Source organism: Quercus robur, chromosome 11, assembly GCF_932294415.1.
Source record: "Quercus robur chromosome 11, dhQueRobu3.1, whole genome shotgun sequence".
Lineage (NCBI taxonomy): Eukaryota > Viridiplantae > Streptophyta > Magnoliopsida > Fagales > Fagaceae > Quercus > Quercus robur.
Genome location: NC_065544.1, coordinates 35,762,349 through 35,789,938, shown reverse-complemented (window position 1 = coordinate 35,789,938; position 27,590 = coordinate 35,762,349). Strand labels below are relative to the sequence as shown.

At 32.3% G+C, this 27,590-nt stretch overlaps 2 protein-coding genes across 4 annotated transcripts; one reads left to right on the top strand and one right to left on the bottom strand.

Moving 5' to 3' along the window:
* LOC126706344 (LYR motif-containing protein At3g19508) lies at positions 1-27,417 on the bottom strand. 3 transcript variants are annotated; one of them, XM_050405764.1, is made up of 4 exons: positions 26,915-27,417; positions 459-536; positions 289-341; positions 1-192 (listed from the first exon to the last, which is right to left on the bottom strand). In XM_050405764.1, exons 1-4 carry the CDS (start codon positions 27,029-27,031, stop codon positions 159-161), a joined length of 282 nt encoding a protein of 93 aa, XP_050261721.1. In that variant the 5' UTR covers positions 27,032-27,417; the 3' UTR covers positions 1-158. The 3 variants fall into 3 exon arrangements, with proteins under 3 accessions (XP_050261721.1, XP_050261720.1, XP_050261722.1); XM_050405763.1 differs by lacking the exon at positions 26,915-27,417 and having other exon boundaries at positions 459-897; XM_050405765.1 differs by lacking the exons at positions 1-192; positions 289-341; positions 459-536 and adding an exon at positions 26,330-26,715 and having other exon boundaries at positions 26,837-27,228.
* LOC126706343 (putative calcium-transporting ATPase 13, plasma membrane-type) lies at positions 4,945-8,131 on the top strand. Its single transcript, XM_050405762.1, has one exon. The coding sequence runs from the start codon at positions 5,076-5,078 to the stop codon at positions 8,004-8,006; it is 2,931 nt and encodes a 976-aa protein (XP_050261719.1). The 5' UTR covers positions 4,945-5,075; the 3' UTR covers positions 8,007-8,131.
* Positions 27,418-27,590: the final 173 nt, after the last annotated feature.

The window sequence follows — 27,590 nt, the reverse complement described above, 5'->3', positions numbered from 1 at the left end:
TTATACACAATCAAAATCCTTATTGCAGCATTGGATATATTATGCAATCAAACACACGAATTATGGGCATTCTAGAAAAGCAACCAACATACAAATACAACGTCCTCTTATTACACGAATACAGACACGTTACATCGTCTGAGTATTCTCCATTTGTTTCAAACACACCCATTCTCAGAAAAGTTGTAGACACTGCAATTTGCAACCAAAAAAAAAAGTGTCACTACTCACTATCCTTTGTCCTTCGAGGAATAAAAACAAGCACATGGCGGGCGTATTAACACATACTAAGGAAAACAGATCTCCTTCAGCTTATCCGCCACCGATTTATCCACCGAATACTGCATTAACAAGAAACCCAAAATGGGTCCTCAAAAGTTCCCATATTTACATAATTTAAAATTAAAAAAAAAAAAAAAAAGGTTTGATATTTTGAATGACAGAGACAGAGTTAAGACCTTGTTGAGGACCCAGATGGAGTGGTTGTAAGCGCGGTGGAAGAGCTCGTCAAGGGCATTGGAATCTTTGGCGTCGACCTCTCTGTAGTTGACGAAGTTTTCACGAGCGTACTTGGCGTAGTAAGGCCTTGTGTCCTTTGGCAACCGCCTCACTAGCCTCAATACCTCACCATAGACTCTCAGCGCTTTCTCCATTTCTGTTGCTCTTCGAAAGATGGAAATCGATCAACAAAAATAATGGGCTTTGGGTTCTTGGATATTTACTTGCGTTGCAGTCTAGAATGGATTCTGGCTCTGGCCTTAATATTCGGCCCAATGTGCGTTGGAAACTTGATTACACCAACTATGGTCTATGCGTATGCATTCAGCCCGCTTACCTGACGAGCCCAATCTAACCCAATGCCTCAATTCAATTCGACTTTTTGTGGGTTGATGAGGTTCTGAAACTTTGATTGGGTTAGATTTTGGTTGGTAAAATTTTCAACCAAGGAACCCAATCAAACCCATGTTAGTAGTAAATTGCAATGGCAAACTCTTAAAAGTTTGAGGTAATTTTGATTTTTTTTTTTGTTTTTGTCCATTAAAGTTTTTAAAAAAATTTTGTTTGAGAGGGTTAAAATTTTAAAACTTGAATCCATAAAACTATGTCAATTTGAGATATATGATACCTAATAGACAGCTCATCGCGACACATTAATAGAAGAGCTTAAATCCAAGTGATATGTAGTGTTATGAGTGGGGATCCATATTTTGAAACTTTAAAGAATAAAATCAAAATTAGTCAAACTATTAAGAGTATAAATTACAATTATGCGTGTGTGCTTTATCTTGATTTTGATGGTGCTATTGTTTACTTGACAAAATGTTTTCAAAGAATTTGATATAATATTAATACACGTGTAAACATGTGTATGGACTTAAAAAGGAGTAAGGTTGCAAAAACAACTTAAGAGCATCTCTAACAGACTCTCCAAATTTTTGTACTGTTTGGAGAGTGAAATCTTGTTTTAAAAACACAATTTTAGTTGGAGTATGTACAGGTACAACAATATGTGACTTATAGGGTGTTTGGTACATGTACTTAAAAACTGAAAACATATGTGAAAATACGTGTGGTTGAAAAAGTATGTAAAAATACGTATAATATTGTTTAGAAACTAAAAACATGTATTTGAGTGGGTGTACCAAACGAGACCTTAGCATGTGAAACAATAATTAGCATTAACATTTAGTTATTGCCATTTACTTAGCATCATGCCATCATCTAGTTGAACAAGTTCACAAAATCTATTACTTATATAAAAAGGGCGAGGATCTCTATTTACGTACAGTGTCTTTGGTTTGATCAATTTGGTGAGGCAAAAACTCACCATTTCATGCTAGCTTTGTAATTTGTTTAAGCCAGCCCTTTTTTCCCTTCTCTTTCTTTCTTCCATTTAGTACACCAATTTGGTTTGATCTCATTTTATGTTTTCTATTGTTTAATACATAAAGTCATGTTTATTACACACACTTTCATACAAACTTACACGTTAAAATCATGACTTCAAGTCACGATCTTTCAGTGCATTTGCGCATGTGTATAAATTTGTGTGAAAGAGTGTGTGTAATAGTATTTATCCAAATATTTATATATGCTAACATGGTGTTGTTATACTAATACAATAAATAAAAGGTACCCTGGATTTTCCAAAAATGCCCCCTCCCCCCTCGATTTAATGTTAAAATTTTAAAATACTGAGTAAATTTTAGGTGATGGCCCCCTTTCATTAAAAAAAAAAAAAAGTATAAATGTTTTTTAATTTATTGTTATCTCTTCTTTTTTTTCTTTTAATATTGACTTTTTTGTCATATATATATGTCATTAATTTTATGAGCATTAAAGTATAAGTTAATAAAAAGGAGTGGGTTCTAGTTAGCTCAACTGGTAAATTCTCTGATAGTTGTATAAGAGATTTGGTATTCAATCCCCACCTACACCACCAAAAATTGATTGTTGTCTTGGTCTGATGATAAAAAGTTATTATCAGGAGCGGACGCAATAGGTTGAAACTCTCTAAAAAAAAAAAGTTAATAAAAAGGCTAAATTGCAAATTACACCCCTGAAGTTTAGGGTGATTGGATTTTACACCCTGAGATTTTCAGAATTTGAATTTTACTCCTTGAAGTTTGGTGATGTTTGGATTTTACACCCCAATGTTTCAGAATTTGGATTTTACCTCTTATATTTTTGGAGTGTTTGGATTTTACTCCCTAAAATTTTGAAGTGTTTAGATTTCACACCCTTAAGTTTCAGAATTTAGGGGTGTAAAATCCAAACAACCCTTAACTTTAAGGGGTAAAATCTAAGTTTTGAAATATCAAGGTGTAAAATCCAAACACCCCAAACTTCAGGAGATAAAATCTAAATTCTGAAATTTCAGGGTATAAAATCCAATCATCCCCAAACTTTAAACGTGTAATTTGCAATTTACCCTAGTAAAAATATATAAGTAAATCTCTTTAGTCTTTACCAAAAGATTTTTGTTGTTTTCTAAAAATAAAGTTATACACATTTATATAGAGAATTGAAACTACTAGAATACAATGATACATTTGATTTGGCCCCTTGTAGAAAATTCTCTAGCTCCACAACTGCTTGGACATCTATGTTGGACTTGTGTTGTTCGATAAGCTATAAAAAGCTGGCTGGGGGAGAGGGGCAGCCAATTTTTTTTTTTTTTTTTTTCCTTCCAATATGTAATTTTCCGGAATTATAAGGTGAATAAATAAAATTTTAAAATACAACAAACGTTATGGCATATTTTTGCCAACATAAATGTATGGGTTGGAACGTGGCATTCAAATTATGGATCCTGCAGGATTTTTGCATCTTTAGTACAGTAATTAACTAATAACTAAACAAAATTGCGTGATTTTAAATAGATTGGTCACTTTCTATTTTTTGTCCAATGATAGAGTAAGCATTAACATCAATCTAGTGAAAATAATGTTTCAATAAGATAATACTTTACGGTTCTAAGTTAACATGTGAACAATACCTCTCTCTCTCTCTCTCTATATTATATATATATATATATATATATCAACAAACTAAACTTTGATTATTGTTAATGCTCTCTCATATGAATCTCTTAGATACTATTCATCAACAAACTAAATTTAATTACTATCTCCAAAAAAAAAAAAAAAAAAACTAAATTTAATTATTGTTAATGCTTTCTCATCTAAATCTCTCTCTCTCAAACACATACTACAACAAACTTTAATGTGTGTACACACATTCAATTCCCAAAGTTGCTGAGGTCGCCACCGCTGCTTCTTTGAGATTGTATTGAGCTCTGACTAGTCCATCTAGGTCATGATTTGGTTCGCAATGGGTGGGGGTAGAACCTTATTCATAATATATATGCCAAAATAGAGGGCATGTTGAAAAGAAAGACGTAAAGGTAGGCTTAACATATTTATATTCATAGTCCGAACAATTCAATTGATGAAAAGTCCAAACAATTCAGAATTAATCATAAGTCTTCAAAGGTATATTCAGAAATTTTCTTTCTTTGAAGAAATTTTTTAATGCTAAGAGTTTTGTAAATTAGTGATATTGCTTGTTCTCTTTTTCGAACAAAACCAAGGTTTAAATCATTCATTCCTAGTATTATAGCTATTGAATTATAATAAAAAAAAATAGTAAAAAAGAAAGAAAGAAAGAAATGTTCCAATTTGAAAACCAAGAATAACAACAAAATAGGGCAAATCAATATAACCAACGCCAAAAAAAAAAAAAAAAAAAAAAAAAAAAAAAAAAAAAAGGGGAGGGGTGTGTTACCAATTTTCCAAAGTAAAAAGTTCACTCAAATTTGAACTTATTAATAAATAGAAAGCATTCAATATACATAGATATTTTAATGCTAGGCAAGGAAGGCGTGAATGCTACAATTACTCGGAAAATTTAAAAAAACAAAAAAACAAAAAACAAAAAAAAAAAAATTCAATCAATTAAGATTCTATTTTCAAAATACAGTAATGTTTTACAAAAGCATAAATGGTAAAAATATTGAATACATCCTTATTTTCCTATAATAAAATAACAACGAGTCACACATGCTGTGTAAACCTTATCTACAAATATAAAAAATAAATAATTATTTATAAAATGAAAAAAAAAAATCTATCTCAATTATTAAAGAGCTTATATTACAAAGAGTTATACAGAGTAATCCTATCTTGTAAATTTCAAGAAAATTACTTAGACGCGTAGCAAAATTTACCACAGAAATTACTAAGAAGCTACAGTGAAACTTCTTAGCTTACCGCTATATATAAACAAAGAAAATTGTCACACACAGTACAATTCACCATAAGCTCTAAGCATTGGCTCTCTCTCTCTCTCTCAAACCCTTTTATTATCCCAAGCTCTATTTGTGTTTTCATTAAAAAAAAAAAAAAAAAAACCTTATTTGTTCTTCTTGGACTACGAGTACACAGTAACAAACTCCCTCTCTAATCTCTATTAGGTTTCATTGTTATGTCTACTTTGAGGTTTCGAAAGCCTAGCGAGATAGGTGATGAAGGACAAGAAGACTTGTGGTCAGTCTCCAAGACCCATAAACGGAGATGGAGGATGGCTTTCACGGCCATATCTTTCACAAGGATGGCTCTCTCTTGCGCACCCTTTCCTACGTTGCCATTGACGTGCAGCGTATCAACGAGGACTCCCCACGTGACAACAAACCCGTTTCTTTGCTTACTGTTGATCCAAAGAAGCTCCGCGATACGGTAAGGGACAAAAACTTTGAGTCTTTGAGTGAGTTTGGAGGGGTTAAAGAACTTGCTTTAATTCTTGAAACTGATGTAAAAAACGGTATCAATGGCTGTGAGGCTGATCTTATTCATAGGCAGAATGCTTTTGGTGCCAACAAATACCAAAAACCACCACCAAAAATGTTTCTAAGATTTGTGTTTGATGCATTTAAAGATACGACTATTTTAATATTATTGGCATGTGCTGTGCTCTCTCTTGGCTTTGGGATCAAGCAAGATGGCTGGGAAGATGGGTGGTATGATGGTGGGAGTATTATTCTTGCTGTCTTTTTGGTGGTTGCTGTGTCTGCAGTGAGTGACTTTAAACAATCAAAGCAATTTCAGAAGCTTTCAACAAAGAGTAGTGATATAAGAGTGGAAGTTGTGAGAGATGGGAGGCGCCAACCTATATCGATATTTGATGTTGTTGTGGGTGATATTGTGTGCTTAAAGATTGGTGATCAAGTTCCCTCTGATGGGTTATTCTTGGAAGGGCATTCTTTGAAGGTGGATGAGTCTAGCATGACTGGTGAAAGTGACCACATTGAGATCAATCAAGGGAATCCCTTTATGTTATCAGGCACAAAGGTCACAGATGGCTATGGTTTCATGCTCGTCACTTCTGTGGGCATGAACACTGCATGGGGTGAGATGATGAGTTCTATAAATCGTGACTTGAATGAGGAGACGCCATTGCAAGCACGCCTCAACAAGCTAACTTCTTATATAGGGAAGATTGGTCTGTTGGTGGCTGCACTTGTTCTTGTTGTTATGTTGATTCGGTACTTCACAGGGAACACTAGAGATGACAAAGGAAACAAGGAATTCATTGGCAGCAAGACAAAGTTTAATGATGTGATGAATGTAGTAGTGAGTATTGTCTCTGCTGCCGTTACTATCATTGTGGTGGCTATTCCAGAAGGCTTACCTCTGGCTGTTACTCTAACTCTGGCTTATTCAATGAAATGCATGATGGCTGATAATGCAATGGTCAGAAAACTATCTTCTTGCGAGACAATGGGCTCGGCTACAATAATCTGCACAGATAAAACAGGCACTCTTACACTAAATGAAATGAAAGTTACAGAGTTTTGGCTTGGAAAGGAAGCAGTGAAAGATGACACTTTTGCGGGTTTGGCAGGTAATATTCTCAAACTACTACAACAAGCAGTTAGCTTAAACACAACTGGTACAGTATACAAACCACATTCTACATCAGTTCCTGAAATTTCTGGTAGTCCAACTGAGAAAGCAATTCTTTCTTGGGCTGTGTTTAATTTAAATACAAGTGTTGTAGCAGTAAAGCAGAATTATAACATAATCCAGGTAGAGGCCTTCAATTCAGAGAAAAAGAGAAGTGGGGTTTTGGTGAAGAGGAACAATGAGAAGACCATTCATACTCATTGGAAGGGAGCTGCTGAAATGACATTAGCCATGTGTTCTACGTATTATGATAGAGAAGGGGTGCTGAAAGTAATGGATGAGGAAGAAAAGTTGCAGCTTGAGACTATTATTAAGAATATGGCACAAAAAAGCCTAAGATGCATTGCATTTGCCTACAAAGAAGCTGAAGAAGAAAGTGGACAAGTACTTGAGAAGCTTGAAGAAAATGGGCTGACATTATTAGGGTTACTTGGCTTGAAGGATCCATGTCGGCCAGGAGTCAGTGCAGCTGTGGAGTCTTGCAGGGCTGCTGGAGTGAATATCAAAATGATCACTGGTGACAATGTGCATACAGCAAGGGCTATTGCCCTTGAATGCAAGATTCTCAATCCTTATGAGGATTTGGATGATGAAGCTGTAGTTGAAGGGGTGCAATTTAGAAATTACTCACCTGAAGAGAGAATGGAAAAAGTTGACAAAATCCTTGTAATGGCCAGGTCATCTCCTTTTGACAAACTTCTTATGGTACAATGCTTGAAGCATAAAGGTCATGTGGTTGCAGTCACAGGTGATGGAACTAATGATGCACCTGCACTAAAGGAAGCAGACATTGGGCTTTCAATGGGGATCCAAGGAACTGAAGTGGCAAAAGAGAGCTCAGATATAGTCATCTTGGATGACAATTTTACCTCTGTGGTGACAGTATTGAGGTGGGGAAGGTGTGTATACACTAATATTCAAAAATTTCTTCAGTTTCAGCTCACAGTGAATGTTGCTGCCCTTGTTATCAACTTTGTTGCAGCTGTTTCTTCTGGTAAGGTCCCTTTGACTGCAGTCCAACTATTATGGGTGAATCTGATAATGGATACATTGGGAGCTTTAGCCTTGGCTACTGAGAAACCCACTAATGATCTTATGGCAAAGCCACCTGTTGGTCGATCGGAGCCACTTATAACAAGAATCATGTGGAGGAATCTCATAGCACAGGCTGTGTATCAAGTGACCATCTTATTGGTTTTACAATTTAAGGGAAAATCCATTTTTGGTGTAAAGGAGAGCATTAAGAGCACCCTCATTTTCAATACTTTTGTCCTCTGCCAAGTATTCAATGAATTTAACGCAAGGAAACTGGAGAAGAAGAATATATTCAAAGGGATACTTACGAACAAGCTATTTATGGCAATTGTTGGGATCACCATAGTTCTTCAGCTGGTGATGGTGGAGTTTCTGAAGAGGTTTGCCAATACTGAGAGACTGGATTGGGGGCAATGGGGTGTTTGCATTGGACTTGCAGCTTTGTCATGGCCAATTGGTTGGCTTGTAAAGTGCATCCCAGTTTCAGGCAAGCAGTTGGGAAGCTGAAGAGCTTCTGTATCCTAAAAGACCAGCCAATGTCAGCCCTTAACCTAATGACAAGAATGTTTTAATTACTTAGCTTTCGTTTGTTTCTCAAATCAAGTTTATGAGAATATTCAATTTGATTTCTAGCTGTTTGCCTCATCATGTCATGAATGGAATTTTCTTGAATAGAAGATGAAAGATATTCATTCAATATGCCTATGGAGATTTGCTATTATTTTCAGTTTAGAATTCATACTGCTCTCAAGTTGATATTTAAAGAAACTGCTTAAGATGCAACCAGTAAACTACCTTGTGGATGAAGATTGAAAAAAGTCATTTTCCAAGGTTGCGATATATATCATATAAGTAAATAACTAGTTCTCTTTTTGCACTAACAGAATTCTGTATTAAGGTTTCTCAAACTAGGGTACACTTTGATGCAACCTATTTTCCCATATAAAAGTAATTAAGAAACAGCTCCAGTTTGTGGCCAACTAGGTAGGTATACAGGAGAGGGGGAAAATAAGGAAAAGATTCCAGAAGAATGTATTCACACAAGTCATTTCTAAGAGTTACAGTTGAAGAAAGAAAGAAATTTAAGCAGTAACACAGGCCATTGAATCAAAAAAATAAAAATAAAAATGCAAGAGCGCGTGCACACACACACACACACACATATATATATATATATAAGAAAACATTTGTAATAATATGGACCCAATGCCTTGCATGAAATTATGGGCACTTTAACCTCATGATAGGTTTACTCTTGACATGTTTTGAGTAAACCTACATAATAAAGAACAAGTACTGGGTTTGCTTATTGAGGCATGGTAAAAGAAATTTTAAGTCAATTTATTGTATTTATGCAGTATGTGTATACAAAAGCATTTGCAGAGTTTCATAGGTATAGCATTGCCAGCCAATAGAAAAGAGTCTCCTTATATTTGGCAAAAGCAAAAGAGCTCCTAACTTAATTCTAATAGGGGCTTAACTGGATTTAAAATTTTAAATTGGTGCAATAGCCAATAACAAGGGCTATTGCATTGTGGAATAGCACTTAAATGTGAGAGAGAAAAGCTAAAAAGTTAAAAGATTAAAAAAATTTGTGATCCAAGTATTGAGATTAAAAGTGAACTTTTTTTTTTTAATCCTATTCCAGGGCTAACCTGACTTGAGAAGGGTGGTAAACAAACAAAGCTATTTATAAACAATTTGAGCTTCACTTGGAAAAAGGCTAGTTTATGTTCATTTGTTTAGCAAAAATCCCAAGGTCAAGCCCAAGTATAAACTTGACTATTAAACAAGCCAATCTGAATCATAATAATGTGTTCTTGAACAAGCTCATGAACATGAGACTCAATTTAACTATATCTTTTCCTCAAAAAAACAATTAATTAATTAATTATATCTAATATTATATTTTTATATGTATGTTTGTGTAAAAATATACGACTTGAAATTAGATTGTATAAGTTTGTAAATAAATTCATACGACATCAAAGTATTATTTGTAGTTTATTTGATTATAAAAATGGTCCATTTGTAGTAAAAATTCATAAGTTTGTGAAGGAATAAAAAATAATTTAGTCATTGTTTTACTATATATGGAAAAAAAAAAAAAAAAGTTAATCAAGTAACTCATAAACAACCTTAAACTTGTTCGACAAAAAAATGAATCAAGGTTGAACATGTAATATTGTTTGGTGACAAGCTCAAGTTTGACTTTTGTTCAAAATAAAATAAAATTAACAAGACTGAATTTCTAATTTTGACTTGGCTCAGTTTCTTTACAGCCATACTAATGAGCCCACTCTGGCCTCGTGGACCCCTCTGGTAGTGTGTGTGTGTCAGTGTGTGTATATGTACCTTTAAATTTTTATTTTGTTATTTTTTGATCTATGGCTGAAATTCAAAAGTAGGAAAACTAAGACAAAATACACTTGCATTTTACCCAAGGCATTCATCCAAGCATACAAAAATCATAACAAAAACTGCTTGATAAAGATTCTCTGATTACTTGTCTAGAGATTTGGAAGGGCCTTTTTTTTTTTTTTTAAGTCTTTTTAACCTTTGAATTATTTTGTAGTTATAATAGGATAGTGGCTTCCTCATCAAAATTCCAGATTCTGGGAAAACCTTCAAACATACTGAATTAGCTTTTGGGAAAGGAACTATGATGCCATCCTCTTTTGCTTGGTTGTGTCAGCAATTTCCCTTTATCATGTGTGTTTATTATGTACATTGTATATATTTAAAAATAAAATAAATATGTCAACATATGTCAATATATATTTGAAATTATGGGAAAAAAAATACATCAACATATACATACCATGCAATGCCTATTTCCTACAAAAGCAATGCCAAGCCCGATAAAAATCTGCAATTCAATGGGTTTTTGAACCTCCAAGAACAACAAAAACAACAAGGATAATAATACGGTTTCAAGTGCCAGTACTAAAAAGGAACAGAATTCAAAACCTGGAAATCCACATACGGTTATATCTTATATGACAAATTTAAAGAGCCAATCTTCACCTTATTTTACCTTATGCTTTACACAGAGGATCAAATGACAACTCTGCGGAGCTTCAAAAGAAAGGTTGAATGAACTCTGTGAGGAAAAGAGCAGATTCATGATTACCTTGAAGAACATCATGTCTAATATGAATTTAGATGATGAAGCAGAAATGGGCATAATAAATTCAGAAATTGCTTGCCTGAAGAGCAGAGCAGAGCAAAAAGATTAATTCCTTGCCTTGACTTTTGTACTTGATATTAGAGAAAAGAAACAGATGACTTCTATTCTTCCTTTTTGGCAAGCTTCTTCAGCAAGTTCAATTTATTTGCTGACTTCTCAGCAGCTTGTCCAACAAGCCCTTTTAATAAGCTAAGCAAAAGAATGGGCTGGACCCACATGGTGCAATGCACCTGACAAAATTAAGGATCTCGGCTGCGTTTGGGTTAGAATTAAAAAATAAAATTATTTCATTATTTAGCTTACTTTTTATATTATTTATAGACCCTATTACATTTTTTGGCATTATTTATGGGCTTCACTATACTATTTCAACTAATTTTTACCTTTATTTACAGTACTTTCAGTAGTAATTTTTCAATTTCAGCAAAATAAACGATATCCAAATAGACCCTAGAATGTCTAAGGAGAGTTCATTTATAGCTCTTAGATGACAAACCTACATATGTCTTAAGATTTTAAAGATGTGTGTACAGTAGTATGCCAGCAAAAAAAAACATTCAAAAGTTGTCCATTTTCATCTCATAGTCAATATCCAATTTATTTTGATGAAGGCCAACCTAGAGCAGCTGAAAGAGACTCATAATGGATTTCTTTGTAATCCTACATTGCTACGCAGCAACCTTCCAAACGTGGCTAGAGTCAGAAGTTATTTTGTATCTAATGTTAATTTTTCAAACATATATCACTGCAAGAAAATTTTCATTTACCCCAAGAGGTAGCATAACGTGTTGGGGACCACCAGTGTTGGTAAAAGAATCAAGTGCATAGACTTCTTGGATCTTAGACAAAAAGGTGCAAGAGCACACCTAATTGAAGTAAAACACACATTTTTCAAATATAATATAAATAAACTCTAATAAAAATATTAATAGCAATAATATATAAAAAAAATAAAAAAACCAAAATAGTAATATATTTTCCTATGAGCTAATTTAGATAGTACAATTGTACAAAGTTTGTAAGTTCAAATTTTACATAAACTAGTTATAGAAAGTTTATATGTAACATTTTATATAATGGTCTTGTGCTTATGAAAACCAACTACGATAGCTATGATTAAACGAAGTATATGGTTCAATCAAAAAATTCCAAAAGGCAAAGCCCAAAAAGCACAAGAATAGTAAATTATTCTTCATATATTTTGATATATAGACTTGTGTGTGTGTGTGTGTGTGTAATACAGCACCTTAAGAATAGTATTTTTCTAACAAGTCAATGGTCCATGACTCCGTGTCATTTCCTTTTTTGAGAAATTAATTTAGTGATTCATATATTTTTTTAGAATAATAAATAAATAAATAAATATCATGCCTTCGTGCTTCTTGAAAAAGCATTAGAAAAGTGTGCCTGAGGCATGCTTTATTAATTGACTTTTCTTCGACCAAATGAAGCGCTTAGACCTTGGGGCTTTGAACTTTGAGCTCTTAAGCACACTTCTTTAACAACACTGGGGACTACTCCTCATGAAGCAGTGGTTAATAGTTTGAATTTCTTCTTCCCATTCTCCTTGAGATCATAATGCACTTGTAATTAAATTTAAGGGGTCAAGAATTAAATATATTCCTTTAAAAAAGTAGATTAAATTTGGATCCTCCAATTATAAGTCTTGTCAATGGGGTTCCTCCAAACTAATTCTCATGACTACCTACATGTCCATGCAAAGCTTCTTTTTGCCATTGTCATGTTGACAAATCCCATTGACAAGGCTTATATCTGGTGACCATTTCATCAACCCTAAAATTTAGAGGAGGTTTTACCTTTGACATACAAGAAGGTTAAGAATACCACTATTATCAATAGCTTTGACCATCCACAAGTTTTCGTTAGCATAATTGGAAAAAAAAAAAAAAAAAAGTAACATATATAAAGGAATACTAAGAAACATACCTCTGCCAATACTGAGTTGCTGAAGCAAGGCCAATGAAGGGATTGTATTGGTATTGATGCTTTGTCCAAAGAATTTGCTTATTTGAAGCATTGCATTTCCTGCTAGCAGTTATGACTAATTCTTAAGCATAGTTAATTACAAAATAGGATACCAGAATAATTCAGTTTTTTTACCACTTCATCCTTCAATTCTATTAGTAATTTCATGATAAGTTCTCTGATTTTAGGTTCTGTTGTAAATAGCTAAGACATAAATCTTAGGTTCTTGAATTGAAGTATATGTCTTGATTCTTTTCATGTGTTTCAAAATATGTGGGTGTTCACTATGTGGATATGTAACAAAACTATTAGACACTGTGCTTAAGAGAATGCAAGTCTAGACTGCTAGGAACAATTCTAGCTACATTAGAATCCAATCTTCTTAAAGGGTCACAAAAAACGCTAACTCAAAGAAGTAATGATGTTTTTGTAAAGAAAAAAAAACATATTATAGCCAAACTCCAATATTTCACATTCAGCAGATGTATTGTTCTAAGAATAAAAAGAAAATTATACTGAACTACATATCATGAGAGCCCAATGCATCATTTTCCATATTTCACTAAGAAATTTGCTTTCCTAGAAACAATTTGTGACAGATGATCTTGATTTCCTGGGGACTAGCCTGGGACAGGACAATTCAAACAACTTTCTGTAGCCTTCCATGCATATTAATCTAAAAGGTTGTGCATCAATCTGAGCCACAATTCAAGTAAAAAATCATGTGAAAAGAGCTTAAAGTACTAAAAAGTAATGTAGCTTAGATCATTATAATGATGGTAAGCAGTTAAAACACAGAACCTGCACGCATAATCTAGTAAATATATATATAATACAAGCCTTAAAAAAGTTAAATCTTTAGGAGTGGAATACCCCAACAACATAGACATAAGAATAATAACATTCGTCGAAGAAAAAGATTCACCTAAACAAACAATAGAGAAAACTGTGACAATTACATTTTCCTCCAGATAAACTCATGAGATGGAAAAATAAAAGAGTTTGCACACAGGGCAGCCTCTAACATTATTATTATTATTATTATTATTGAGTAAAAGCCTCTAACAATTTAGGTACCAACAGAATGTAGCAACAAATGGAGAACCAGCTGCCCATCCTTGGCTTCAGAGCATTTATGATGCAGAGATCCAACAATCATCTTCAAACCAGGTCTGCAATCAAACCATTGTCTTACATGGACTCAGGCAAACAAGTTTTTAGTAACAAGTACTGTTAGTTTTTTTTCCCCCCAGAATTTCAAGAAGAATAGATGTTCAACAATACTTTTTTGTCCATTTTTTCCCTTTTACCTTTGGGATCAAGGTTTAAAAAAGTACACAATTAGTTTGATAAGTAGCTGAATGACTCAAGGACAAGAAAAGAATACTAGTAAAATTGTTGTGAAGACAAAATTCTGATATGAAGAAGGGCCCAGACTAAGAGTTTATTGACACTACCAACATTGCAGCACTTTTTTCATTCTTTCTTTGCATTTTATGAATAAAAGATGAGTAACATTACTTCATAGCCTATTTTCAAAGAGGATCAAGGTCTAAAAGCTGTAGGATGACTCAAGAACAAGAAAAAAAGAAAAGCATACATAATATTTGGCTAAGTTTATTTGCTTAAATGTAAGACAAAATGTGAATTTAAGCAAATAAGTTATCTTTTCATAATAAGTCAACTTATTTGCTTAAAGTTACTTTTTGTGTGAAAGCAAATAAGCTAGCCAAACACACATTGGATTGAATAAAGGCCCATACAAAGCGTTTTGCATTACTCATTCCTAGCAATAAATCACAATAAATAAGTAACCAGCAAAGCACAAAACAAACTTATGGTAGGTTCCCCATCCCTTGCTTCATAAACATAATTCAACCATCACATTGTTCATAAAATAAACTATATCTCTGCTAAAGCTCTCTCGTCAGAGAATTAGCCTATGACACTGATTAGTTATATATCTCACTTTGTTTTGATAGGTAATTACAAATCACATACCCACACAGGATTAGAGCTACATCTTCACCATATATCCCTTGTTTATGGGAGGCTGGAAATGCTAAGTGGCTCACAAACCAATGACCACGTTGATTATTAATTTCAACAGACATATAAACCACAAATAGCTCAGGGAGAGATTAAACATTTTTTCTTTTTCTCCCAAGATAACGACAAAGTTGGGGTTCAAGTGATTTTCCAGAATTATTGGTGTCCTTTGTGGTTCCCAAAATCAAGGATTCGGAAGTCGGAACCTGCCTCCCCTTCCTCCACTAAATACCTATAAAAAAAATAAAAAGCTCTCTTTATTTATTTATTTATTTATTTTTTTTCTTTTTTCTTTTGTTGATTATTCGATACTTAAGGGAGGGAGGGAGGATTTAAATCCTAGATATCTTTGTTAGAAACACCAGGAGATACTGGTTGAGCTATAAACGTCTTGACATAACAACGAAGTTTTGAACATACAAAATATGGGTATTCCAAAGCTTGCTAATGTTTCTAGTTGCCTATATCATGCACCTTAATCTTGTGATTTTCATATTAATTTGTTTCCCAAGAAGTCTCAGTTGAGTCCTCATGATCTTATAGTTTCCAATTCATGAAAAAAAAAAGGGTTTGTTAACATTTTAACTGTTTCAAATGAAGGGTGCTACAAGTCTGCACATGGGTCCATTATAAAGGAAGATGAAAAGTCATTTTCAATGTGTTATATAGTGACTTGAAATTAGTGGGTATTTCCTTTGAATTTCTCTTTGCAACAGAAACACGGAATTTAGCCAAATTGTTTTCTAAAGAAATGCGTATAAGCAGATTTGTATTTTACATTTACAGGGATGAATGCAGAGAAAGGAATTTGAACGTGGCTAACCTTAATGCCTTGTGCTCCCAATATAAAACGTCATGATAAAACACATCATCTTTGTGAAATGAGATACTATTGCTCCCACAGTAATCAATAATTTTGCTCAACTGTGTATTTGTGAAGAGTGGAAAGGGGATTGTGGTATTTAAATAACCTTGTGTTTTTTTGTTTTTTTTTAAAGGAGGAGGGAAAATATTTTAGGGGACCCTTTTTAAAAAATTAAATTTTTTTAAAAAAATCGATAATTACATTTACAGGGAGAGAAGAGAATTTGAAAATGAAGGGAAGCCTAATTTTTAATTTTCCAAATTTGGAAAGAAAATTATTCCACTTATATTATCTACACTAATATTTAAGAGACTTTTTTAGACTCAAGGGCGGCACTATAGCCAACCCACCCTGGCCAATTTTTAATTTTAGTATATATAAAACTTTTTTTTTTACCTCCAAAAATAAAATTTTGAACTCCCTAACTTTAAATTTTGTTTAAACCTTGCTGAAATGATCTTGAATATGATCATCTTAATACTATTTTTACAATATTTTTCACAATAAATTTACAATAAAGGTTAAGTGGCAAGTTGTAACTGATTTTTATCTAGACCCACAACTTACATCATTTTTTTACATACCTTTAATAACTTACCACCTAAATTTTGCTATGAAAGTGTTGTGTTAATAGCATTACTCTTAAAATTTCTCATTCATTAAAAATAAATAAATAAATAAACATTCTCTCTAGAAAATAAATAAATACACTTCAAAAGTAAAAACTTATATCAATTATTATTTTTTCTTAGTTTTATGTTTACTCCCAATTCTACTTCCAGGTGTTTTACTATTCTTTTTTATCATATATTTTTATATAATTGATATTAAATATAATAAATTATTATTAATTTGACAAAAATATATTATTAGTTAGTTAATTATATTTATTTATGCATTTAATGGTAGTTGTCTTACCAATCTTTAAACTATTTATAATTTTTTTAGACTATATTGTATATAATATTTAGAATACTATTTTAGATTATTGTATATAATATGAAAGTTGTATATACAAAAAAAAAAAAAAAAATCAATTTATTTTTTACTCCCACAACAAATTTCTAGTTCCAACACTATTAACCCCTCTAAAAAATAATCTTGTAGCTGCCACTGTTTGGACTAGACATTTTTTTTTTGTTACAAAATATCCCCAACAATCCCAGGGTTAAGTTGAGATAAAACTAAAGGATAATCAGGTAAAAATACATGTCTAACTTGTACTAAAAAATTACCTACAAAATAGGAACACTCTATATTCAAGCATTTGAAATACTCCAACTATGTTTAAGTAGAGACAAAACTAAGTGATAATTTGGTAAAAATACAACTCTAATTCCCACTAAAATATTGCCTAAAAAATAGGGTCACTCTCCTATTAATTTTCAAATTACAAGTTTTTATTTTATTTTTGCTAGAGAAAAGCCTCATCACACCAAGGTTATCGATTCCGTACCGTACCGGCCGGTACGGCCAGAATATACTGTATCGGCCAACAATCCGGTACGCTCGACCGTCCTGTTTCGTACCAGAAAAAATACCGGCCGGTACAGAAAAAAGTTTTTTTTTTTTTTTTTTTTTTTAAGTTTTGTAATTTTTGAATTTTTGTTAGGACAGAATGGTAACTTATTTGCATTAACTTATTAGTATTATTTGTTTTCTTAGTATGCAATGGTAACTTTTAAGCTTTCTATTTTATTTTTTTATTTTTTTTCCCTTTTAATTGATACTAAAGTCTAAAACCATGAATAATTAGTTCTGAATTGAGGAAATATTTTATGGTAAACTTTTATATTTATTATAATATATATATATATACACAGACACATACATACATACATATATATATATATATTTATTTATTTATTTATAAATATAAAAAATAGCGATAAACCCGAAACGGTACATCGGTATTGACCGGTATCCGAAATATATCGTACCAGTGGCCAAACCGGTACGACCTCCGGTACGGTATTGACATCCTTGCATCACACACGAAGTACGTGTGATAAGTTTAGTAACTATTAAATTGCTTTTCACATTACACATAAAAGAAAACTCTATGATTGTTTTGTTCCTATTGACAATAAAATATATTTTGTTACCAAATAAAATATTTCATGCTCTAGGCATTGCTAATTTCTCTGTATAGGTTGAAGAGAAATCCTTGTTTCATTGGACAAGCTCTTAACCACGATGTACTCGTAGCTTTTCATCTCTATATATTAAAAGGATTCAGAAAATTAGTTATAATATTTTTTTTACTTTCAAAAATACCCCTAATTTAATTAACTTATCTTTATTCTTAAGATATAAAATGAGGTTAAATTGTAAATCTAACCAACATTCATTAAAAAAAAAAATAATAATAAAATAAAAAATAAAAAAAACTTCCCACTTCACAGCTCCAAGAAGGGCCAGAACTTCCCACTACCCCACGTTCTTTGAAAAACAATTATAACTAAAACTAAAACTACCCACGGACAAAGCCAAAAAAAAAATAATACCCTCAGTTCCCCAAAAAACAAATAAAAAAACTTCCATGAAAAAAAAAAAAAAAAAATTCTCCTTTTTTTTGTTGCTCTCTTCCCCTTTTCAAGATTGTGGAATGCATAAGGAAAAATTCTAAAAACATTAGATTCTATAAACTTCAAATCCATAATATTCTTTCAGTTTCTTCTTCATTATTTCACCCTATTTCTAATTGACACTATCTTCTTTCATACTCACTGTTTCATATGCTGAATGCTTCTCAAAGGTAAGACATTTTTCTGTCAAAATTGGTACTTTGAACAAAATTTATTTACTCTTTGATCTTTTGTGATACTTGAACTATATGAAAGGTGTTATAGAAAATTTGGTTATGAATGAAAAATTATGACACTAAACCCAAATGTATAATATTAAATGTGTATACCTCAAATTATGATGAATGAAAAATTATGATAATAAACCAAAAAAAAAAAAAAAAATGAGTTTCATCGCACGCGTAGAGCGTGTGTGATAAGGCTAGTTCTTAATAAAAGTTTTTGCAGTCTTCTCATAAAAAAAAAAAAAATATATATATATATATATATATATTTCATGTTTACTTACTGATTGGTAATAGATAACTAGGGAGAAAGGTTTGGTAAATTTTCATTTCTTAAACGACTACTCAACATTTTCTAATTTCTAATGCACTTGAATAATACTTTAGTTTGTGCTTTTTTTTTTTTTTTTTTTTGGTGGGAATGCAAATTCTCCTCGCAAATCATCCAGCTATACTACCAGAAGCTGAAATTTTGTTTATTAATGTAATCTATATATAATATATAACCCAACTCGATTTTTATATTTTTTAGGAAACTAATCCAGATCTGTTAATAAATCAGCCAAGCCCCTTGCCCATTATGCATGCATGTGCTCCGGAAAATATCCAAGTGAGGGTTGAAGAACGTCTCATCCTTCTCTTTTTTTTTTTTTTTTTTTTTTTTTTAAATTTTAGGAATACATTTTTAATGCTTTTAATACAGCAGATAAGCCCAAGGAATCTCTCTTATGTAATAATTGAGAAAATTACGTGAGTCCAAGTTAACTCAATTAGTAAAATCTTTTATAGTCAAATAAGATATCTAAGATTTAATTCACGCTTACTCCAAAAACCATTTGGTGTCAGTTTGATGATAAAGATCAATTTTCAAGAGCGGACACTATAGGTTGAAACTCGAATTTTTTTTTTTTGAGAAGATCCCATTAATTTTACTGTAATTTAGTGCGAAATTTGGAAAAGTGAGCATTTGCAATTTTGCCCCAGTGGGTGTAAAATAGAAAAAATGCACAATTTTACACATTTTTGCTCAAAATCTAGCCACATCAGTCAATTTATATTACTGTTTATATCCAATACTGCTACAATAACCGTGCAAATATACATAGTTACTGTAGCTTTCTAAATGATTATTTTATTTTATTTTCTCTCCCGTCTGATGCTTTCTCTTCCTCTACCCTTTTCCTCCTTTACCTTCTCTTCAATCCAGCAACATGCTATACAAATCTATACAGATCATTAAACTCGTTCTAAATTTAGATCCAAATTCATCAAACCCGTATACAAAATCATATAAATAATCAAAAGAGAAGAAGAAGAAAGAAGGAAGAAGATGCCAAAGAAGAAGCAACAACTGCAAATTTGCCCAAAATCACCATTTTCTCCGCCCAAAATCTTTGCTTTTTTTGCCCAAAATCAAACCCAAATTGCAAACCCAAAATCATCATCTATAATCAAACCCAAATTACAAAAGAAGAAGAAGAAGAAGAAAGAGAGGCACGTTAAGAGAGAAAAAAAAAAAGGTGAAAGAGTGTTAGGTGGGGGTAGGTGTGAAATAATAAAAAAAAAGTGAGGAAAAATATTATTTAAATAAAAGAGCAATAATAGATAAATTGATATAGGTGTTTTTGTAAAGTGCCTATGTAAATTTTTTATTTTTTATTTTTTTTAAAGTGGGTTCTTATGCTAAAATAGGGGAAAAAAAAAAACCTTTAGATGCACGGATGAATGCCTTATAGTTCACATGCTCAAAGAACCCTTGACACGATCGCTAATTTAAATCTCATATTAGTGCAATTTTAGTTTATTATGAGACTCAACTCTAATCCAAAGCTCAAACTATGAATACAAAAAATGGAACAAAAGATGGTTTTTTTTTTTTTTTCAAAATAACACGAATTTTCAAACAATTTTGTTAGTTAACAATGTTCCAAACTATTTAGGAAACTAATATCTCGAATCCTACAGAGTCAAGTTTACTGTAGCAAATCGAGTCTTAGAGACTTGAGTTCCATACTGAGAGAGGAGCAAAGAAACCTAGCAAGCACAAAGAAAAAAACCTAGCAAGAACAGAGAGAGAATAGCAGAGAAAAACCCAGCAAGCAAAGAAAAAAACCCAACAATGCACTTGGATACAAAGAAGAAGAGCAAAGAAAAACCCAGCAACGCATGGTCGTAGAGGAAGATCAAGTTTGCTCAAGTATATCAGTCAGATTCTTCTTCTTCTTCGGTTAGATCCTTCTTCTTTCTTCTTCTTCTTCACTCTGTTCTTCACTCTCTGTTCACTCATTCTTCTTCACTTCTTCACTCTTTGTTCACTCCTTTCACTCTCTAGTTTTTACACTCCTTCCTTCAGCTCTATGGAACTTGAGTCGTAGAGACTCGAGTTCCACATGAATTTTCATAGAAATCGAGTTTTTGATACTCGAGTTGCTACAATGAACTCGAATCTCATAGACTCAAGATGTTAGTTTTCTAAATAGTTTGAAAACAATGCTAACAAACGAAATTGTTTGAAAATTGGTGTATTTTTGAAAAAAAAAATCCAACAAAAGATAGTGGGGTTGTTTCTTGTTTCTAAGTAACGTTAAAAGTACTGCTCTACATTATAATAGATGGTGGGGTTGTTTCTTGTTTGATCAAAAGATGAAACGGCCATGAATTTTCAATTGGTCTTAGCATTTAGTTAACGTCATCATCTAGTTGAACAAGTTCACAAACTACTACTAAAAAATCCTTGCAAAATTGTCACTTTCTTCGTATTCCTTTTCTTGCACCAAAGACCCACTCTCAGATTCAAATAATAATTAATAAATCCACTCTCACTCCCTGTTTCACACACACTCTAAATTTCTATACACACACAATTATTTTCATATGGATGTCCAAATGGACCAAATTCCTTCTCTTACTAGCAATTTAAATTGCTAGTAACATAGGAAACTTGGTACATTTGGACCTCTATATTAGACTTGTATTGTTCGTTGGGCTATAAAAGCTGGCTGGTGGAGGGGAGGAGGCAGAACTTTTTGGTTTTGTTTTTTTCCTACACTCCATGTGTAATATAAGGTGACGAATTAAAATAGAACAAACGTTATAGCATATTTTTGCCAATATAAATGTCTGCTAACATTGGCATTCAAATTATGGAACTCTGCAGGATTTTTGAATTTTTGGCAATAACTTATAAGTAAACAAAATAGCATGATTATTTATTTATTTATTTAGAAAATAGCATGATTTAAATAGATAGGTCTCTTTTTATTTTTTGTCCAATGACAAAGTAAGGATTAGCATCAGCATAGTGAAAATATCGTCTTTAAAAAAATTATAACTACTAAAATGAGTGTGCATCACTCTCAATACTTTATTGAGTACTAGTATGTAACCCGTGCTTACATACGAAAATGATGAATTGTAGTGCTGCTATTGATGTTAGGTTAAATTATAAAACATATAAGATATTAGTTTGACCAGGACATTTAGAGGTATTAAAATAGTTTTTTTTTGCAATTTTCATTATATTAATTACACCAAGTTTCTCATTACTCTACTATTATGTTTATAATTTTTAAAATCACTATTAAATACTACATATACAATATTAATTCACAATCATTGTCAATGATATTTTATTAAATACAATACAAAATAAAGAATAAATTGGTCAAATAATATATTCTAAATTGAATAGGGATAGGTGCATAGGATCGTTCAGCTCAATTACAATTTATTACGTTCAAGATCCTGGTATACAAAATATCTAAATAGAAATAGTATAAAAAAAATATGTTCATTAGTTCAAAGAGAAAATAACAACAAAAATCTAAACAATTTAATTTGTATGGAAAGCTACCAAAAGCAAACATTTAATTTTGAATTTAGTTCAATTTTCTCTATGTGTTGGTTATAAATATGATTAGGTTTTTTTATGATTTATTTATATTGAACTCTTTGTTTTCTACATTGAATTAACTCACTTGGCACAAAAAAAAAACTGGGTACAAAAATTTAAAAACTTAAATTTGATGAGACACATAACGCAAAATTAAACTCTAATTAAATTCTAATTTTTACACTGAATTAGCTAACTTGGTACAAAATTTTAAAAACTTAGATTAGATACGACACGTGGCGCAAAATTAGACTCTAATTAAATATCAATTCAAAATATAATTGAATTTTCTCTCAGTTTTGCCTATATATATATATATATATACTAATATTATGCCCGTGCGATGCACGGCTTAATAAAAAATATTTTGATAATATAATTAAATTTAATAACAAATAAAATGAAAAAATAATTAATTCAAAATTTAAGATTAAAAAATAAATTGTACTTGTACACTTAAAAGAAATTTAATTTTTATTTCTTATTTTGATATTTAAATCATTTGTTTTAGTGTTGATTTTCATTCAAATGGTTATAAGTTATATCAATTCTAAACCAGCATACATATCCACATGTAACATTCTAAATTAATAATAAATAAAAATATAATACTCTAACTTAATATAACATTCTAACTTACTAATAAATAAATATAACACCCTAACTTAAAGAATGTTTGTAATTTTATTGTGTTTTAGCCTTTAAGAACACATATATTATTTTTTTATCATAAAAAAAAAAAACACAGATATTAATATTACACATGAAAAAATAATGAATTCTGTAAGGACGCGATTTGTAACGACCCGTAACAGGGTTGGGTTCGCACGTAAAAAGGCCCAAACAATATGATTTATAGAGCGTGGGTTTGAAAGGCTAGGCCTTAGTCACCAGACGGCGGGTTTTTCGTGGTGTTCATACATAATTTAAATCGTGTTCGCCCTGGGAGTCTTTCTCCTAGAGGCGGGTTGGGAGGCTCTGGTTTTTGGCCATTTTTCCCAGCCCCTGCTCTGGATTGCTTACTTTTCCTTTTATACTAGCATGTGTTCCTTATCCTTCGTCCACGTGTATGATCGACTTTTCCAAGACTGATACTTGTCCCATCAGCCCATATCCAGAGTGTTTGGGGGTGGTTGTAAAAGCTGGAGAGTATGGCTCTGTCAGGCGCAGAGTATTGAATGACAGTAAGGGCAGCTTTCCCTGGTCGTTATGCTTTCTAGTGTATCCTTCTCTTTCGACCTAGATATTTTAGATTTTTTCCAAACTGTTCCTATACCGTTTTTGCCCTTCCTTCCAATGAGACCTCGGATATGCCGAGGACTGAATCATCCTCGGCTGTGTCCCAAGACTATCTTGTACTTGTATTACCTGATCCTGAGCCATAACCTTCCTCGGCTTGGGCCTTGGGCTCTAATGAATAAATGGGCCAGGGCCACAAATTATTGGGCCCCACAAATTCAATAATTGAAAAAATATCCAAAATTTTGAACTTAAAAAATAAAAAACGGAGTTAAGTAAAGATAGACTTACATAGAAATTTGGACAGATGGATTCTCTCATATCCAATTTCATGTTTGATTGCAATTTTGCTTTTAATTAAAGAATATAGATTACATGGAACAAAGCACCAAACAAAACCATAACAAATTAAATCCATTATAAAATATTGATGTCAACAACAAATAATCATGTAATAAGAAATTAAAAAATACAAATATATTGCTTGCTATATTAACTTCTAAAAAAAACACTAAAAGGTGTGATCAAACATAGAATTTCAGCTTATCTATAAAACTTGTTGGTAAAAATCATATAATATATAATATAAAGGCAACAAATACACAAAATCTATTCAATTTGATGAAAGAACAAAAAAAAGTTACCTGCAAGGTTGTAGGTAGGGTAGAGAGAAGAAATGAAGAATATAGCAAATAATTGTAAAGTACGTAGTAGAAATAATGAAACACCAAAAAACTGTATGTATATATAGTGAGAATTTTAGGTTGTAAAGAAGATGATATGAACAAAAAGAAGTAGTTTAGGTGAAACTCAAATACTTTTTTTTTTTTAAAACTTAATTATTAGGAAAAAGATGACATAAGATGTAAATTTATCCACCAAAAAAAAAAAAAAAAAAAACGTAGGAAAAAAAAAATGCAAGTTTTTTTTTTTTTTTTTTTTAAGAAACGTATGCAAATTTGTATGTATGATTTCAATATACAACGGAAGCTCACAACGGAAGCTCTTTTTCCAATTGTGGGAGTTTCAATTTCTAAGTGGATGTATTAGACCTCTTTTATGCAAATTTGTATATATGCTTTCAATATACAATGGAAGCTCTTTTTCCAATAGTGGAATTTTCAATTTCTAAGTGGATGTACCTCTTTTTTTTTTTTTTTAGGTAGTTTTATCTCTCTTTTTTATTTAAATTCTATCCTTAGATGTTCCTTTAAAAAAAAAAAAAAAAAAAAAAAATTCTATCCTTAGATAATTCTATTCTATTGATTTTAGGCTTTGTTGATAAAATTTTAGATAGACACAACTGTTATAGTTGTAAATTCAATACTACTTTCTTTCATTATTTGATTTATCATATTTATCCAAAAAATATGTATATATCTATTCTTAAAATCTAAAAATTTATTAAAATTTTTGCAATTTGGTGAAGCCACGTGGCGCAATTACGGCGTCTAAGCCCAACTTTTATTATATATAATATGATATGATATATAGATTGAGGATATTGTTCGTCAACAAACCAAATTAAATTATTTTTAATGCTTTCTCAAATGTCCTCTCTCTCTCTCTCTCTCTCTCTCTCTCTCTCTCTCTCTCTCTCTCTCTCTCTCAAACACATACACATTCGGTTCTTGGAGTTGATGAGATTGCCACAGTTGCTTCTCTGAGATCATACTAAGCTCCGAATTGTCCATCTGGGTCAAAATCTGGTAGGCTCTGATCTGGGTCGTTAAGATCTGGTGGGTACAGAGGCAATTGAAGGTGACTCAGATCTGGTCACCATGGGTGATGGGAGATGGTGGTTGGGTTTGGTTCATAACCAAATCATAGAAAATACACAGTTCACATTATAGTTATCCATTATAGAACATTGTGAATCATGCTAAAAAACTATAATAGATGAATGGCCAACGTTAGAACAAACTTTAGGCAAGGGTAATAAAAAATTTACCAGAAACAACAGATCACAAATGTAACCATACAAAAAATGATTTTGATGTCAACAAAGGAACAGAGAGTCCCGCTGGTGATCTCACAATGAAACTTTTTTTAGCTGCATAAAGTTTGGTTTCACTAGACTAGCAGGATGCAATCCCACGGTCTATAAAGGAAACCAAAAGGCAAAATCGACGACAGTGGCTGGGTGCCTCAGTTGGGTCTTTGCATAGTGAGTATTGAGGCTGTTGTATTTGACTGTAATAATAGTAAGATTTTTAGACTAAACTATATGGAGTGTGTTGTGAATGCTCTAATCTTCTTACTTCAATTCTCAGATTCCTTCAATTTGGAACCAGTATAACACTCGCTGAGGTAATCAGGTGATAGACCAGCGTAAGCCAGAGACTAACTAAAGCCAACACCTATGTACAAAAGTCTTGCTAACTACAGCCAGCACCTATTTACAAAAGTTTAAAACAATCGAGAATTGGATAGATGCAAGAACTCAAACACTCGATGAACAACTCCATCAATGGATTTAGCAAAAAAAAAAAAAAAAAAAAAGCCCATCAATGGCAACCTCCACCTAACAAAAGTGGTATATAGCGTATCCGATATATCTAAGCACCCTAACAAGTTACATTGCAGTAGTTTCGTACTTATAGGGTCCATTCTTATGTGAGACAAAGAAAAAGACGGTACTTGTATATGTCCAATGCATAATGAGTTTTTTTCCACCGTAAAACAGGTTATTTAAGGTGTAGTCTGAATATCTGTACTGCAGCATTGAAATTCCTCCATCTATTGCCAACTCAATATCCCAGAATCATAGCCAACATTACTAGAAAAAAATTCGATATTATACACAATCAAAACCCTTATTGCAGCATTGGATATATTATGCAATCAAACGCACGAGTTATGGGCATTCTAGAAAAGCAACTAAACATACAAATACAACGTCCTCTTATTACACGAATACAGACACATTACATCGTCCGAATATTCTCAATTTCTTTCAAACACATACGTTTAAAAGTTAAAACATTATGCAATGAAAACACTACCCCTTCTCAGAAAAGTTGTAGACACTGCAATTTGCAACCAAAAAAAGAGAGTAAGTGTCACTACTCACTATCCTTTGTCCTTTGAGGAATAAAAACAAGCACATGGCGGGCGTATTAACACATGCTAAGGAAAACAGATCTCCTTCAGCTTATCCGCCACCGATTTATCCACCGAATACTGCATTAACAAGAAACCCAAAATGGGTCCTCAAAAGTTCCCACATTTACATAATTTAAAATATAAATAATAATAAAAAGTTCGATATTTTGAATGAGAGACAGAGACATAGAGTTAAGACCTTGTTGAGGACCCAGATGGAGTGGTTGTAAGCGCGGTGGAAGAGCTCGTCAAGGGCATTGGAGTCTTTGGCGTCGACCTCTCTGTAGTTGACGAAGTTTTCACGGGCGTACTTGGCGTAGTAAGGCCTTGTGTCCTTTGGCAACCGCCTCACTAGCCTCAGGACCTCACCATAGACTCTCAGCGCTTTCTCCATTTCTGTTGCTCTTCGAAAGATTGAAATCGATCAACAAAAATAATGGGCTTTGGGTTCTTCGGGCGTACTCGGAAACATACAATACAAGGGTATGGAATGTTGGATATTTACTTGTGTTGCATTCTAGAATGGATTCTGGCTCTAGCCTTAATATTCGGCCCAATGTGTGTTGGAAACTTGATTACACCAACTATGGTCTATGCGTATGCATTCAGCCCGCTTACCTGACGAACCCAATCTAACCCAATGCCTCAATTCGATTCGACTTTTTGTGGGTTGATGAGGTTTCGAAACTTTGATTGGGTTAGATTTTGGTTGGTAAAATTTTCAATCAAGGAACCCAATCAAACCCATGTTAGTAGTAAATTGCAATGGCAAACTCTTAAAAGTTTGAGGTAATTTTGATTTTTTTTCCCTAAAGTTTTAAAAAAAAATTTGTCTGAGAGGGTTAAAGTTTTAAAACTTGAATCCATAAAACTATGTCAATTTGAGATAATTGACACCTAAAAGACAACTCATCGCGACACATTAATAGAAGAGCTTAAATCCAAATGATATG

Coding starts and splice junctions, on each gene's coding strand:
- LOC126706344 (XM_050405764.1), bottom strand. CDS start 27,031: ATGGAGAAAGCGCTGAGAGTCTATGGTGAGGTCCTGAGGCTAGTGAGG. Junction 342..458: donor CCATCTGGGTCCTCAACAAG/GTCTTAACTCTG, acceptor TTGTTAATGCAG/TATTCGGTGGATAAATCGGT. Junction 193..288: donor AAGGAGATCTGTTTTCCTTA/GTATGTGTTAAT, acceptor TGCAAATTGCAG/TGTCTACAACTTTTCTGAGA.
- LOC126706343 (XM_050405762.1), top strand. CDS start 5,076: ATGGAGGATGGCTTTCACGGCCATATCTTTCACAAGGATGGCTCTCTC.